Below are 17,185 nucleotides of genomic sequence, written 5' to 3'. Positions count from 1 at the left end.
GTGAGGGGTGACAGTGTCAGCAGTCGACAGGAGACGGCAGCATAGAACAGAACAGAACAAATCTCTCTTCAAAATGATTGTGGAAATGCAACATGATTTAGAGCCACCTTTACCACCTACCCAACTCCTATTCAACCACTTAATGTTATACACAAATGTTTACACGGATATGGTAATATCATTGTTATAACAAAATATGATCAAATATCCTTTTGACTGTACTTCTCTTTTCAATGCATGACTCACAGTCGATGAGAGACACAGTAACAGCAAAGCACTACACAAACACTGCAGAATAACACGCTCGCTGTTCTACGAGGACACAGACAGAGAACAAACAAAGCCCTTAGTGAACACAATATCAAACGTTCCCCTCTGCCACTGAACTATAGAGGATGTTCGGAGGCTGAACTAAAGACATGCCCCCGCACTCCCTGCCTGTCTGCCTGCCAGTCTGTATGTCTGTCTGTCTGTCTGTCTGTCTGCCTGTCTGTCTGCCTGTCTGCCTGGTCTACCTCCCCCAGCCTTCCTGTCCTGCCTCCCTCCCTGCCTATACTTCCCGGTATGCCTGTCTGGTCTGTCTCCCCCAGCCTACCTGGTCTCCCTGAATGGGTTGGTTTCCCCCAGCCTGCCTTCCTCTCTGCCTCCCCCTGCCTGGCCCCTAGCCAGAGCCTGTAAAGAGTGCTGGGTCAGCAGAGGGTGAAGAGGACCATAAAACAAAGTGGGAACGGCATGACTGCCCCTCATAAAACTACTAACCATCAACTGTGCAGTATCGATCAACAGCCTTTAATCAATACAGGGCATATACTGGGGCCCCCAGATTGTTCTCTTTCTGCAGAGTTAGCGAATCTAGAACCATGTTATTCAATGCTCTTTGGGGGGAAAAAACTAAGATGGTGGATGGATATCTTTGTGATGATGGATATTTTTGTTTTGCCTGACGGAGGCCTTCGGGTATGGGTTTAGAGGGTTCCCGATGACCAGTGATGAATATCGCTGAGCGTTAAGTCATTTGGACTGGATCTGTGTTTTAACAGATTAAGTACAATTGGCTTTTTTTTTGTCATAGCAATGCAGGGAGAAGTGAACAGTGGGCTGGGCTGCACATCAGACAAGGATAGTAGACTTTTTTTCAAAATACATTTTTAAGAAATATTTGAAGGTTATGGCACAGAGGGTTCAGAAACACTGCAAAATGGGGGGGGGGGGGGGGGGGGGTACGGCTGCAGTCTTGCTAAGGTATTAGTAAGCAAGTCATCACCGAATTCTTTGTTAATCAAACCAGTAATGGTGTGCACGCAAGGATCAAAAGGTATGCATGAGCATACACAGAAAGCAAAAGCCTGAACAGTGTTCCACTAGTTTACTTAAGTGTGATTTCGCGAGGGCATTTTCCCTATGCGCAGCAGCAAGGAGCGGAAGGAAGCCTGTTGGGGTCCACATCTGGAGCTAATATTCACATTTGACACCAAGACTTTCTGTATCACACACAGAAATACCGTCTCTCTACTAATTGTGTGTTAACATGGCTTTCAGCCAAATATCCCTCACTGCGCTAATTAGATGAACCCAAAACCCTTCAGGAGCAACACACATCCAATGTCATGAACAAACACTTTATCTTAAAAACCCAGAGTGAAAGGGGGTGTTTAGTGTGTGAAAGAGAGAGGAGGGTGGGTGGGGGCAATTTAGTATGGGGGGGGGGGCTAAGAAAATGATCTAGCTGCCTCCGAGTAGTCTAGGAACGGGAGTCGGGACGCAATCTGCAGTACATCTCCAGCTCTCTGTAACGTATGCAGCACTTATATGGACACTTTCCAACTCCCAACTCCCCCCGTTGTCTGGGCTGTTTCCTTCGCCCAGCCAGACAGAGTCAGGGCCCAGTCAGTGGGGAGAGATCACTCAAAGCTCTTAACATCACAATAGCTGCAGGACGTCCGGCCGAGCTGGACCCGCCCTCGCTGGGGTGTGAACCCTTTACGCATTGCGGTGGAAGTCCAGCTAGGCAGACAGGCAGGCAGTCACACCTCCTCCAGAGACCACAGAGTGCAGTTGATTGACACTAATTTCAAAGCAAACGTGCCCCTCCTCCTCGGCTCTGCTCTACTTCGGGAAAAGCACAATAGAGACGGAGAGAGAGAGAGAGAGAGAGAGAGAGAGAGAGAGAGAGAGAGAGAGGTGTCCTTCAGCTCCGCACAGATGAGGGGAGTTGGACTAAGAATATCATGAGGAGTGTGATAGTATGAAAATGTATGCATGCACTACTGCACCACCCAGACGGTGGTGTTGCTCTGGATAAGAGCATCTGCGAAAGGACTCAAATGTAAATGTAAAATGTATGAAATGTACAATTGATTCATATTTCTCAGAATGTAATGACACTGAAAACACTACAGGCCCCCACAACATTTTTCCACAATGTCAAATATCTTTTCCTGATAAATCAAAGCTTTTTTACACGTGACTAAAAGCAACATTTCCCATTGCCAACCACTGTGTTAGCAGTCAAATAGTGAAATGGTTCAATCTCTTCCTCTCTTTCAACGTTATCCAATACAGCTCAATGGAACTCCCAGAATCCCCCTCTCTGGTGTGAGTTTCTGTAACGCAGTGATGTCATTTTTACAGCACACAAGGGTTCTATATAGAGAATGATGGATGTTTGTGTCTGTGTGTTTCGACTGGATACAGTCCCAGTGTTTTGAGGAATGAATGGATTCTATGGCAGCCCTTCTTCTAACCCTCTACTGTAGTCAGTTATTAGTATAGCTGCCTGGCTCCAAAGACTCACAGTGGGGCTTGGTATATAGGCACTAGCACTAGGGCTTGGTATATAGGCACTAGCACTAGGCAGTGGGGCTTGGTATATAGGCACTAGCACTAGGCAGTGGGGCTTGGTATATAGGCACTAGCACTAGGCAGTGGGGCGCAGGCAGCATGTCAAGCATGCCAAGACGAAGTCACCCTTGCAGGGGCTGTTAAATAATGCAAATGTCATTTCGGAGTTAGGGAGCGAGGGAGCGAGGGAGGGAGGGAAAAGTGAAGAGGGGGAGATTGGAGAGATGGAGGGAGAAAGGGGGAGAGACCGAGAGATGGGGAGAGGATGAGAGCAAAAGAGAGACTGTGGGGCGGGGGGGGGGGGGGGGGGGGGAGTGGCTTAGATAAGTGTGTGTGAAAGAGAGAGATCGAAAGAGAGAGATAGAAAGAGGGGGAGAGAGAGAGGAAGAGAGGGTGAGAGAGAGATTGAGGGAGCAGCTAGGAGACTGCAGATGAATAGTTAATTCATACAGTAGCTTCTGGGCATGTGCAGTGTTGTAGGAGATCTGTTTCTCCTCTCTTTAGGGTCATTGGGCTTTTTTGTTTATTGTTCTTATTTCCTGGTAGATTTTCCTGTCCATGTTCTCCATTGAAAATGGGATAACCTGGTAAAATAAAAGTAAAATAAAAAGTTTAGTAACCTTGTCTGGTTGTCTTAAGCTCAGTTGCTGTAATTCAAATGAGGTGCACCAATGCATCAACTGAAATGTCATGCATTTTGTTTTGATGCTCACTTTTGACTTACCAACGGAATGGTTTCAAATAACCGACAACAGGCAGTAGAAATGGAAAAACACGCTCGTTGACCCTGTGTATCATTTTTGGAATGTGGAATGAATGTACCAGACCCAAACCCTGTTTATCATCACAACGAAACACTTTTTCAGTTTCAGATAAGACTAAGATAAAAGGTAAGGGGAAGAAATGGTTTATGACATTTTAAAACCGTTTTCTGAGCATCTTTGGAGCCTGGTGGGGAATATGAATGAAACATGTTCTTCTATCCATTCCCTACATTTGACAGTGGTTTAAGCCTCTAACACATTCTTATTGGTCTCATTTAGCGTTATTTTCATGCAGGTTTGCAAAGTCACAGTGACTGGAGGAAAATTCATTGAAATGACCATTTTTCGGGGTAATTGGATTCTTGACAAGAAAAGGAGCTTGTTTTATATTCCGTTTTACATTAGATACTCGGCGGACATTGTTTTTTTGTGTGTTTTTTTAACTCGACAATAGCTATTGAACCAAACATGCCATGAATATGAAAATTGTATATTCTGAATCAGGGGTGAATGGAGAACAATCCACGCTTTTTTGTTGTTGATTTTTTTTTAAATTAAAAAACAATTTCGGATTTCAATCTTCAAATCTCTAAAACAAAGCGTGCCATGATAATCGAACCAACAGCGTAACACCCTGCATCTTGCATCTGAAGCTAAGCAGGGTCTGTCCTGTTCGGCCCCTGGATGGGAGACCAGATGCTACTGGAAGTTGTGTTGGAGGGCCATACTTCTCTCTGGTCTGAGGAGATCTCAATGCCGCAGTGACGGGGACATTGTCCTGCATAGGATGCCGTCTTTTGGGTGGGACATTAAACATCCTATAGCATTTATTGTAAGAGGAGGGGTGTTAACCCGGTGTCATGGCTAAATTCCCAACCTGGCCCCATTCCATCATGGCCACCTAATTATCCCCCTCATTCATAATCGGCATATATCACTCCTCACCTCTCTAGTTGATGTGTCGTGAGCGTTCTGGCACACAAAAAAAAATGTCCCCGTGCCTCACCCAGACGGGCGCTACACATTGATGGTGGATGAGGTGAGTTTCCCCCTACTGTGTAAAGCGCTGCGAGTACCTCAGTTGGTAGAACAGCACTATATAAATCCAATCAATTATAATCCGATATAAAACACATTGCACCTCGGCGCAGTACCGAACTATATAGACTAGAACGCTGACTAAACATCTTGCAACCACCAATAAATCAACATATCCATTCTAATGAATTAACGAGCTAACGAAATGGTGCATGACGTGAGTAACCTACAGAAGAAACCTACGTCAGCTGAAGTGTGCATTCACCCTATTTGCGAAAACATTTAGGTCAGACTTTTGAAGGTACATTTATTAGAGAGTTTATATATAGCTAATCTGGGGTATCAAAGTGGCGGTTTGCCAAACGGTGTAACCTAGTAGCCAAATCTTGGGTAATAGGGGGAGCAGACGTTGCAAGTCCGGGGCAGTTTTTGCAGTGGGCTTTTGTCAGTGAAGGCGTGGGACGTTTGGGAGAAGGTTGGTAGAACTCCATGTGATTACCCACCTCTCCTCATCATCAGACAGCAACTGCAGTTCCCTCCCCTGACGCGCGTGCAGTCGTTGTGCAGAAGCCAGGAAGACGGTGGAAATACGGCAGGGATGCTCAGAGTGAGCATCTAAGGATCTCCACACCCTCTTTATTTCGCGACAACTTCCATATTTTGCCAGGATAACTTTGCTATTTTGAGAGATCCAAGGCGCTCGGAAAGGTAATCGCATGTCCCGATCGCAAGACACAAGAGATGTTGATGTTGTGGGACGAATTGGGAGCTGTCCCCCCAACAATGGTGCTGAAATCGCTCCTCGCCCGAGAAAGGAAGGGATTTTTGCCGTTGCTTTTGTAGCTGTGTGTGGGTTCAGACAAGGTTATGTGTCCCGAATAAAGGGGAATAATTCTTTTTTAAACATGATCGTAGGCCCTATTCATTTCAAATTAGCCATGATTGGGATTATGGTTAGGCTACTTGGGACGTCGTAGGCTACAACTCACCGTGCATATGGGTTTTAAACCATATGACTGACCATTGAAAGTTTGACATTAAACGCGGATTATGGGCTCGAGGAATTGATTAGCCTTATATATTTCCCTGATCAAATGAAAGCTGTTTTCGGCATTGGGGTGCTATATCGTGTCTGGTAGCCTGTGCTTACATGAGGCTGCTTCTTCCCATTTGATGTACAGTACAGGAAAGCTTGGCCCCATGCAATGTACTAGGCTACGTTATACCAACGTTGGGGCGGTTATTTACGACACCAGTGCCGTCAATTTATAGCCTTTTTTTTTACAAAATATGCCCCAAGAAAACCGCTCTAAATTGACCTCCCCGTCAGAATAAATTCATAAAATAGAGTGGGCTATACATTTGAGGTTAGCACTACCCGGAGGAGGTGTAGCCGACAACGCATCTTGTTTGTAAATCACACCATTCAATTTGCTAACTAAAAGGAGGGAGCAGAGACACACGGTCATTGATGGAGAAAGTGAGTTATGGGCCAATATAACCACTGAACCTCTACTGTCTCAATTTCTAAGGTTTCCTTCTCCTGGCACCTGGGAAGCATCTGTCCTGTCTGAGGTGAAACTGTGAATCTGAGGGGAGGCAAGACTTAAAGCATCACCATGAATTTTGTAATGAAGGCAGCTATGGGAGGTAAGTTGATTAACGCGTTGCACCATTACCAGGGTCGTGTCGGACACTCAAATGGCAATGCAGCATATACTGTACACGGGATGGGAAAATACATTACGTGTGCCATTCTTTCAACTCTATGAATTATTTCTAAGTTAATGAATAGGTATATATATATAGTTATACGCTATAGCCATAACATGTATTTTTTTTTAGACTAACGTTGTCCCTTTATCGTTATGGACCAAACTGATGTAGACTATATTAGAAAAAGAAAAAAGGTCAAACTTGATAAGTGAACACGTAGTCTTGACAAATATAATTCTGTACACCTGTGGTACTTTTTTCATCATATTTGCTGGGGTCTTCTGCATTGTTGGGGTCTTCTGCTGCACTGGCTGAGCAGCCTATAGAGATTGTGTGTGGGAGTCGAGATTGCGAGAGGTAGCCTACATTTCTCATTGAAATGCAGGACCAACCACCAACTCTCTGCATCGCCCCGTGCTCTCTCCCGTCTCCATGATAAGAATCCCGAAACAAACAGTAGCAATGCCCCTTTCCCACATACCAGCATTTAAAAGTGTTTGATTGCAGATGCACACAGCTACACTCTAATTCTACTTCACACTCATATAATCTAGCCTGTTATCTGTGAATATCAACCAAATGTTTTTGTATCAATTGAACTAATTTAGGCTTCACTAAATACATTTTTTCCCTTACAGTTAACTTTGAGATACTTGTCACAAATATAATGTTGATTGTCAGCCAACACATTTAAGCAGATAACTTTCATTCATTGGTCCGCGGTAGTCCACTTAAAACAACAGAGCCTGAATGCAGAGGTACAGCGAAGACAGTAAAGCAGAAGGGATGGACTCCTCAACAGACACATCAAGGAATTAAATACGGCAGTCAATAAATGATCATTTAAAAAAAACTTGATGAACATAACATAATTAACAACTAATTATTATCATGTTTTAAATATATATATATATATATATATATATATATATATATATATATATATATATATATATATATATATATATATATATATATCACACATTTATCCAGAAATCTCATCTCTGATTTCCATGTATCTGAACTCTTATACATACATCCCTGCATGATGTCTGTCACCTGACCGATGAAAAACAATTCCACACGGACAATCAAGCTCCAGGTAGCTGGTGACAGAGGCCAGAATCCACCACACTCACTGACTGCTCCATCACCCAAATGTGCTTCCCAAATGGCACCCTATTCTCTACGCATAGTGTACTACTTTTGACCAGGACCATATGGTAATAGGCAATAATTTCAGACGCATCTCCAGTCTATTGCTGCTTGCAGTGTGCACTTGCACCCTTCCTGTCATGGATTGATGTGCTTTGGCTGGAGGGAGTTTCCAGCATTGTAAAATCCATGGCGGGACGCATGAGTGGAAAGGTGGGAAAATCGGGATGCAGGCTATGTAGCCTTTTTCAGTGGAATGGTTAGGTGATGTCATCTTTTGGCTCAGGGCCTGATTTGATTGGGGTGCGGAGGGGGGGCACGAAGAAGTGCAGAAGGAGATTATTGACCAGCCTCTTCAGATTGCTGTTATGGCATATGACTCGTACACATGTTAGTACAACTCTCCTCCGTGTTACACTCCTCTTCCGATTGCCTGGGACCGTATTTACAATGCGTCGGAAACGCTGATCGATCTAGGATCAGTTTGGCTTTTGAAATCATAATGGATAAGGGGGCGGATCTGATCGTAGATCAGCACTCCTAGATCAGTACACACTCCACTGAGACATTTTGTGAATAGAGGCCGTGAATGCCGAAACTGGATGTGCAAGCTATTTTATGATAGCAGACATAGCTCAAGATTCACCTGAGGAGGATCTGAACTTGAGCAAGACCAGTGTCAGACCAAGACCTAGTCCTTCAAATGAACCCCACAACACGCCACCACATAGTGGAGCCTAATGGGAAACATTGGAATGGAAGGGAAAAAAAGAACATCCACGCACAGGACTATGAAAGACTAACAGCCAATCGGAAAACAACCTCCTTTCCTCTAGCTAGCCTATTTCCCTTTGGCGTCTGCCGTTCTGAAGGGACCAGATCTGATAGTTGTAAGATCCAGTATAACGGTGGAGCTTCGGTCCACCTAGACTTCAATTGAGCCTAGGGGAGAATCAGCCATATTTCTCACCTCCAAGAAAAGCTACAGTTTTATTGAGCCTGCAGGGAATCTATCCTGCTTGTGAAGGGTACTGTACTGCCGAGGGGCAACTATTTCTCTTTCCTCAACAGAAAATAGAATGGAGGCATCTTCAGATGCTCTTCTAGCTCGATAATTGACTGAAAGTCAAAGCTAATCTCATTATTCGAAAGCACTTAGATGAGATTGTATCAGCGAGAGGGTGCACTAAACTGCTTCCTGTATCTCCCAGACTCCCTCCCTCTGTACTGCAAAGCTAATCATTTTCCTTAGTGAGTGTGTGACCTTGAGTTCCTTCAGTGCACAGCCCAGAATCTATAAATAAGGAATTCTACCCCACCAATGTCAAAAACGGTAGAGACAGTAGAACTGTAAGTAGAACTCTTCGTCATCCCGAGGAGTGGGATGGCGGAGAGGAGGAGGACGACAAAGAGGAGGAGGGGGAGGAGGGCGAGCAAGACGGTTTATGAGATGATGCATAGTTACACAGTTTCATATAAAAGGGCCCTCTTTAATCCTTAATCTAATGTGCCCCACGACGGCATGAAACACTCCTTCCTCTTCAAAGCACATGGCGTGCAATGAAACAGAAAACACACACTGCAGTCATCATCAGAACACGCCACCAAGAACCAGCTGTGGCTATTTATAACTATTGCCCATATCAACTCACAATACAAACTCAGAGAGAGAGACAGACAGAGAGAGAGAGAGGTGGGGGGTTGATGATGCTGCCTATTACTAAGCACAGCTGTTTTTGAAACTGCTGAAACTAACCTGGACTGGATGTAGCCTGGTTAAACCAGACTGAACACTCTGCTGAGTGTGCTCCCCAGTGATTGTATGGTGTTCAGTTTGGTGGCACCATGCTATATAACCTGGATTCTATCTGATCAGGGAGAGAATGTAGATTTGCAGTCAGCTCTATAAGCCCTGACCCACCGACCGGCTACAGGAGCAGCAGTCTCCCTTTTCTCTCTCTATCTCTCTTGCTCTCCGTTTTGCTGCAGTTCTTTTTTATGCTGATGAGCAAGAAAAAGAAAAAAAACAGACTAGCAGCTCACTCCAGGGGGCACAACAGTCTCCTGGAATTCCCTCTTTCTTTCTCTCTCTCTCTCTTTCTCTCTCCCCCTCCCTCTCTCTCCCCCTCCCTCTCTCGCATGACCAAGCATGCAGTCGTGAGGCACTGTCGGGCAATTCCTCGGACTGTAACAGTTCTGCTCATTTGGCAGAATGCTTGCGACTGTGACATAACATTTTTCCTGACATTCAGCATTTATCTGCATTGAAACGTGCAAGTGAAACTTGTGTTACGAATGGATGGCTCCACATGAGAACACGATTTAGTTTCTCGTTGTGTGAGGATCGCCGAAAACAGTTCATCTCGTTGCATATTCTGTACTGGGAAAAAAAATGACAAGAGTGCTCCCTCATCCTTGTCCCAGTGATCTAAAAACAAACCTCAAATGTGACTACTTCACTGATTGTAAGGCGCTGGATGTCGATTGAAAGTTGCTCTGGATAATGTGTCTGTGACTAAAAATGTATGTAAATGCGGTCTGTTTGGGCCTACCGTACAATATGACAGTCTATGTTAAAAGTAAGTAAGCTTGTCTGACAGTTGCCAATGGCTGTGTCCGAGATCATCAAATCCATGATGCGTTGTGGGTAAATGGTGACTGACTGACTGATCTACAAGTAATAATGAGTAGTTATTTCTGGTGCAAGGTGATTTGTAGATCAGTCAGGTCGGCAGTCGCCTGCACTGTCGGCTGCAATGTCGAACAAGCCCTTTGTCTTTGTGTTTCCCAGGAGGGCCACCTGATGTGGGCAAGATGATGGGAGGAGACAAGGAAGAGCCCGACCCCGATGCAGAGAAGAAAGAGGAAGAAAGACAAGAGGCTCTGAGGCAGCAGGAGGAGGAGAGGAAAGATAAATATGCAAAGATGGAAGTGGAGAGGGAATCAATGCGACAAGGCATCAGAGACAAGGTAAACTAAATAATAAATGTGACGTTGAACAGTTATACACAATTGGTTTGTTTTTAGTAATAACTAGGGCCCGGGAGTTTTTCCAGCTCAGATCAAGAGGTAAAGAGAGAACTCAGGGCCCAATATGAACTAAAATTGCCAGCTGATAGAAGCAATTTTAGTTCATATTGGGCCCTGAGTTCTCTCTTTACCTCTTGATCTGAGCTGGAAAAACTCCCGGGCCCTAGCCTTTCTATCAGCTGGCAATTTTAGTTCATATTGGGCCCTGAGTTCTCTCTTTACCTCTTGATCTGAGCTGGAAAAACTCCCGGGCCCTAGTTATTACTAAAAACAAACCATTTCTTTTGGTGAGAAGTAGGCAGATCTGAAGCCGAAAGAGAAAGGAAATTCACAAGGCCTACTTCACCCCTACTCTATCAAGATGTTCCAACACACAGCTTTGACCTAGTAAAGTAGCTATGTTGGCTTATTGTACTTGTAAGGCAAGTTGCTTAGGATTCTAACCTTTTCAAACAGCCTAAATACACTAACAAAATAAACATTTTAATTACTGTACAGGAAGTGAAAATGAGTTTGGTCCGACGGTATAGAGCTGCTAGCTATCCTGTTTCCACACTGGCAGAGGCTCCAGTGAGAGCAGGGGTCAGCTAATAGAGCTGCTAGCTATCCTGTTACCACACTGGCAGAGGCCCCAGTGAGAGCAGGGGTCAGCTAATAGAGCTGCTAGCTATCCTGTTTCCACACTGGCAGAGGCCCCAGTGAGAGCAGGGGTCAGCTAATAGAGCTGCTAGCTATCCTGTTTCCACACTGGCAGAGGCTCCAGTGAGAGCAGGGGTCAGCTAATAGAGCTGCTAGCTATCCTGTTTCCACACTGGCAGAGGCTCCAGTGAGAGCAGGGGTCAGCTAATAGAGCTGCTAGCTATCCTGTTTCCACACTGGCAGAGGCTCCAGTGAGAGCAGGGGTCAGCTAATAGAGCTGCTAGCTATCCTGTTTCCACACTGGCAGAGGCTCCAGTGAGAGCAGGGGTCAGCTAATAGAGCTGCTAGCTATCCTGTTTCCACACTGGCAGAGGCCCCAGTGAGAGCAGGGGTCAGCTAATAGAGCTGCAGTCGAGGCCACTGTTCACTCGCTTGACAGCAACAAAACAATTTCCCCCTTTTCATGACATGGCCCCCCATTTTTTGGAAGTTTAGCGCAGATTTTTTTCACTTAACAAAAAAAAATGTCATACACGACAAGGCTCACTCGAGGCGCTAGGCAAAAATGAAAGGTCAGTTTTAAACGTCAGAAAAGGGAAACTATTGTAAAACGATGTTTACTCATATCTGGCTACTGGAAGGACTACATTTCCCATGTTACAACGTGTTTAAAGCGGTGCTCCTCTTCAGCTGCCTGATGCACTGCTGCTGCATGGTTGCTATGTAACCACTAGCCACCACAGTGCAGGAAGATAACAGCTAGGGAATAGAGACTCTGAAAAGCAGAATGGCAGAGGAAGCCAAAGACAGGATGACCTCTGCCTTCCAGCCCGTCTTTCCCTCATCCTCAAGGTTGCTCTCTCTCCTGAATTCTCTCAACGGACTATGATATCAAGGTTGATGTCAGCTTGGTAGCACTGGCCTACACTCTTAGAAAAAGGGTTCCAAAAGGGTTCTTTGGTTGTCCCCATTGGGGCGGCAGGTAGCCTAGTGGTTAGAGTGTTGGGCCAGTAATCGAAAGGTTGGTAGAGTGAATCCCTGAGCTGACAAGGTAAAAATCTGTCGTTCTGCCCCTGAACAAGGCAGTTAACCCACTGTTCCTAGGCCGTCATTGTAAATAAGAATTTGTTCATAACTAGTTAAATAAAAGGTTACATTTAGTTTTTTAAATAGGAGAACCTTTTTTGGTTCCACGTAGAACTATTTTGGGTTCCATGTAGAACCATCTGTGGAAAGGGCTCTACATGGAACTCAAAAGGTTTCTATCTAGAATTTAAAGCGTTCTACCTGAAACCAAAACGGTTTCTTTAAAATTTTCTCCTATGGAGACAGCCGAAAAACCCTTTAAGGTTCTAGACTTTCTAGACTTTTTTTCTAACAGTGTAGTAAAACACAAATAAAGACATATTTATAAGAGACTAGTAGAAGCAGAGAAGAGTTGTAACAGCTCTGTTTTTGGAAGGAATAAAAAAACAAAACCGTTTTTTGACAGATCCTAAAAATAACCCAAAAAAGCACAAAGGCGCTAGTAACAGCTGTGCACAATATGTCAGAGGAAGAAGAGTTGGGTTTCTGTTCTGAGAGATAAATTAATTAGCACAGATTTGTGTTTTCACTCTCTCTGTCACACACACACACCACACATGCACAAAACTCTCTCTTACTTCTAACAGAGTGGGTGACATCACATCTCCAGGTTTCTGTTATTTAAGTTAGAAAATAGATTTTTGTAACATGCTGTTACGTAGGTCTACTGTACAACAATGGCTCACACTACATTTGGTATTGAATCCTGTCCCAATTTCCTGTAATATATAGCCCTGGAATAGCCCTTACCCAAGGTTCCTCAGGGTGTGCAGTTTTATGCAATAGTACACCTAAATCAAATAAGTCAAGGTCCTTAGTCTGGACCTTGACTAGCTGAATTGGGTGTGTTACTGCAAGGTTGGAACGAAAACCTGCACTTCCCTCCCAGTAGTTCATTCAAAAACGTTCAGCGGATTTGCAGAATATGTCCAAAAACAACATTCTTCTTGTACAGCAAGAGGGCGAGTTTCAATACATCTTTTCCATTTTTAGTTATTTTTTTCTTTCTCCACAAGATGACATGCCATGCATTCTCCTAGCACAGTGAGAGCACAAATAATGTTATTTTGGTCTAACCCCAGAGGCCTGTTCCAGTCAGTGATTTTGATTGAATTACAGCTAACGTGCAATCAGCATCGAGGTCACAGACCCCAGTAATGTGCAGCAGCATTACAGCATTAGAACAGAATGGGTGTGTTTGAGCGGTAAGCCTAACGAAACCGAACTGTAGACAAAAGTTGGAGAGGGAAGTCGGGGGAGGTGCATCTGCAACAGCCCGAAGGTCGGACACTGTAGTGGGTTTCCCGACCCCAAGGCACAGATCAACATTGCAGTGTCAACATTGTTATTTTTTTTAAATTCTGTATAAATATCAAAATAAACTTTTCTATACCCCCATAATCACCCACTCACAAACCGAAAACATAACGTTTGTACAACTAATTGGTTAGAGAGAGAGGTCTCAAATGTCACTTTCATTTGTATCCCCTGTAGCTTTAGAATCCTGGCAGCGTTTGTTCCCGTTTCAGTCAAATTTTTGTCCACGTTCACAAGGGTCAGATAAAAACAAACAAACAAACAAACAAAGTGACAAATAGTTCCTCCCACAATGCAGGTGAAGGCTGCACAGTGCAATTGGTGAGAAGGCGACTTCATAAGAAACTGCATGACCTTTGATCAGTAGCAGTGGGTGGGTGAAATCACTGAGGAAGCCAAGCCAAGTCGGTAAAAAACACACACATTACAACAGATGTTGTGATAAGTGTGTTGTTTGCTCTATGATCATACACCACCGTGATATACAATAAGGCTGTGACATCAAAAATACAGGTTACAAGGTGGCGGAATAAATTCAACTACACAAACGTTTGTTTCATCAAAAAAACAGAAGGCAACATCTGTCCGGTGAAGTCCACAAAGCAAATATAAAATCTATATATATATTATATACAAACAGTTATCACCTGCAGCATGGTCAAGCAAGTTCATGTTTGACGGTTTACTAAAACAACTACTGATTTAGAACCACAGCACAAAGACAAAAAGGAGCACCGCTTTTCCAGCACCATTTCAACATCATGTGGCTGTCCATGGCACTGATTTCTGTGTGTGTGTTTGTGTGTGCGTGCACAAGTAAAACACTTTTTTTTTTTAATTACTCACCCTACTTGTAGACTAGTTGAACACAAATGCCATCCTCCTCCCTTTCATGTTGGGAAAACAGTCTGTGGCTCTATCGTGCAAGGCACTTTTAGTTTTTTGTTGTTCCTTACATGGGCAACAACGAACCAGGGTTAGATCTGAATCGCCTTCATCATTCTTTGTACAGGCCAATGACTAAGTAAAAACTATAATTCAAAATCCCCATTTCCATCCATGGCTTAGGAAAAGGCCGATTTAGCAAGCTAGCCACTGCAGGACGTCAACACAAGCAGACCAAAAACAGAGACGTTTTTCTGAAAATTATGTTTTTTGATTGGTCTGAAGACAAATCCAAACTGGCCTCCCTTGCGGGGTGTTTTGCTGCACCAGGACAATCCACAGTTGAGCGCAGCTCAATAATGATTGGCTAAATACTTTATAATTGTTTTATCAAGGGTGGCCAAATGCTTGCTGGCATCAATCATTCAAATGCTACGGCGACAAAATGTTATACTCTTTTGGTCCAGACAGTATCAGATACATGGAATACACACACTGAGACAGAGGGGCTCTGTTTCCCTCACTCGTTGATTTCTCCGATGAGATTCAGCAACTTGCGAATTGACAGAAAATTATGAAAACACAGAGAGAGACAAAAGACAAATTATTTTATAATTGTATTTTTTTTTAATTGTATTTGGGTACGCCTGGCTTCCCTTGGCAGCCATGAATACACACCACTGCCTTTGATCACATGAGTTTTGTAAAGGCCATGCAATCGACATCTAGTCGCAAGTCAGTCAATTTTCATAACCATAATGCAACACACTTTGAAAGGCAGTGACCAACGACGTAACAAAAGTTATGCGCTCGAACGCGCCCAATGTTTATGTTGCCAAATTATTGTTAATGCCGTTATGAAGTACATCATTCTAATATAACTCCACCCCCACTATATTTCCTGACCCAATGCTTAAATGTTTTGTTATTCTTTACATTATTATTGCATTAAAAGAGGGAGACCATTCCTGTATCCTTTCCCACCTCCCTCCTAACCATGTGGCGTTCATAAGAAGCGTATTTTCTGAGACAATGTTATTATAACGCTGTTACTTTTACTATCCGTTTTCTCCAGAGGGCAGTCTGACACAATGATAGTCATCTCTATTATAAAGCTTTCATCATGTTTTTCCAGTACGGAATTAAGAAGAGGGAGGAGGCTGAGGCTGAGGCCCAGGCTGCTATGGAGCAGTCTGCAGAGGGCAGTCTGACCCGCCCTAAGTCGTCTGTGCCCAAGGGCTGCGGAGACGATGATGACGAAGAGGAAAGCATCATGGACACGGTCATGAAATACCTCCCTGGTCCTCTCCAAGACATGCTGAAGAAGTAGCCGAGCAAAAACGTTTGTTGGAGTTACATTAGGTTGTTAAGGTATCCTTCTTGGTGAGAGTTTTAGATTACTTTTCTGCCCCCCTGCAGCAGAGAGTTAGCAACGGAAATTACAATTTTAAAAAACATTCCTCGCTTCACCTGTTTTAGGTTGGTTGGAAAAAATGAAATAATCATACGTCTTTCTAAAAACAAAAACATCAGAGAATAACACTATAAGCCATATTTTATCTTTAAAGGAAATTTGAAGAATCATATCATGATGTTAGCGTAATGTTTGGTTTTGTCTATGAGGTTTATGTGAAAATGTTTGCACACGTACGTACGTATATATGTCCATATACTGTGTCGTCATGTCTAGCTCGGCTATGGCCCGTTGTAGCCATAGGTCTAAACTAAATTTTATATTCCAATTATGTGTACCTTACGTCTTTGCATGCCATTTGTCAAGTCAAGTTGTGAATATGTACAATATCCTTTTTTCCTCTCGTAGTCACGCAAAACTATATGGCAATAACTCTGATTTTGAATGTCGTTATATTATCATAAGGTATAATGTAATAATGGTTATAAAATGTACGCATTCAGGAATTTCATTTCCATTTTTTGGGGGGACGGGGAGGATGACCAGGGTGTATCAGTACTACTTAAAACGTTATGCTTCGACATTAAACCGGAATTCAACAACAACGCTATCAGGATTTGCTATATATATATTTAAAAATAAGTTATTTAATCATGATTTCTAAAGCTATTACAAAATCTGTGTTGACTGGAGGGCTAGCTTTTCCATCACCTGAATAAAAAGGGAAATCTGTTTTCCCACTGAACTGCCAGAAGGTTGGTCAAAGTCATAATTAGCTAAGAACAGTTTAAGAATGAAGAGGGTAATAATGCTTGATAATTCTGTTGTACTTGGTTGTGGGCTGGTTGTAAGAATGTAGTGTTGGTAATCAGAATGGAATGCTATCAGCAATAAAAGGGCCATCATGTATGTTCTGCTTGAGAATTAATAAAACTGGTTCACAGACACAAAGGTTGTTTTTTTTCCAATGCTGTGGGAGGTATATGTCTTGTTCTTTAGGGAGATTACATTTGAGAAGGATAGGTTATTGTACAATAGGATAGGTTATTGTACAATAAATATTAACATAGGACGCAACTTAAAAAGTGAGCAATATTTGGGTACTCTTAGCAGGAAATATCCAGTCAGCCACCAATCCCAACGGACCAAAGCATCTTACTTTGGCAGCACCGGTTGGTCCCATCATGTCTCATTGGGGGGGTCTGGCTGGTGGGAATTATGTAGTTCTCTCAACTTTCCCCAAGAGGACGTGTCATACGGTTTGGTGCATCGGCCTAGAAGCGTAAAAACGGTACAAATA

The 17,185-nt window shown here is 43.4% G+C and overlaps 1 protein-coding gene across 1 annotated transcript; it reads left to right on the top strand.

The window, feature by feature from the left end:
- The first annotated feature begins 4,663 nt into the window (after window positions 1-4,663).
- LOC110497421 (complexin-1) lies at window positions 4,664-16,836 on the top strand. The gene is made up of 4 exons (XM_021573521.3): window positions 4,664-5,351; window positions 6,176-6,293; window positions 10,306-10,484; window positions 15,607-16,836. Exons 2-4 carry the CDS (start codon window positions 6,263-6,265, stop codon window positions 15,799-15,801), a joined length of 405 nt encoding a protein of 134 aa, XP_021429196.1. The 5' UTR covers window positions 4,664-5,351; window positions 6,176-6,262; the 3' UTR covers window positions 15,802-16,836.
- The last annotated feature ends 349 nt before the right edge of the window (window positions 16,837-17,185 follow it).

Source organism: Oncorhynchus mykiss, chromosome 19, assembly GCF_057628025.1.
Source record: "Oncorhynchus mykiss isolate SJ-2025 chromosome 19, ASM5762802v1, whole genome shotgun sequence".
NCBI lineage: Eukaryota > Metazoa > Chordata > Actinopteri > Salmoniformes > Salmonidae > Oncorhynchus > Oncorhynchus mykiss.
The sequence above is the reverse complement of the archived record's forward strand: the minus strand, read 5'-3'. Positions and strand labels throughout refer to the sequence as shown.

Coding starts and splice junctions, on each gene's coding strand:
- LOC110497421 (XM_021573521.3), top strand. CDS start 6,263: ATGAATTTTGTAATGAAGGCAGCTATGGGAG. Junction 6,294..10,305: donor AATGAAGGCAGCTATGGGAG/GTAAGTTGATTA, acceptor TGTGTTTCCCAG/GAGGGCCACCTGATGTGGGC. Junction 10,485..15,606: donor GACAAGGCATCAGAGACAAG/GTAAACTAAATA, acceptor ATGTTTTTCCAG/TACGGAATTAAGAAGAGGGA.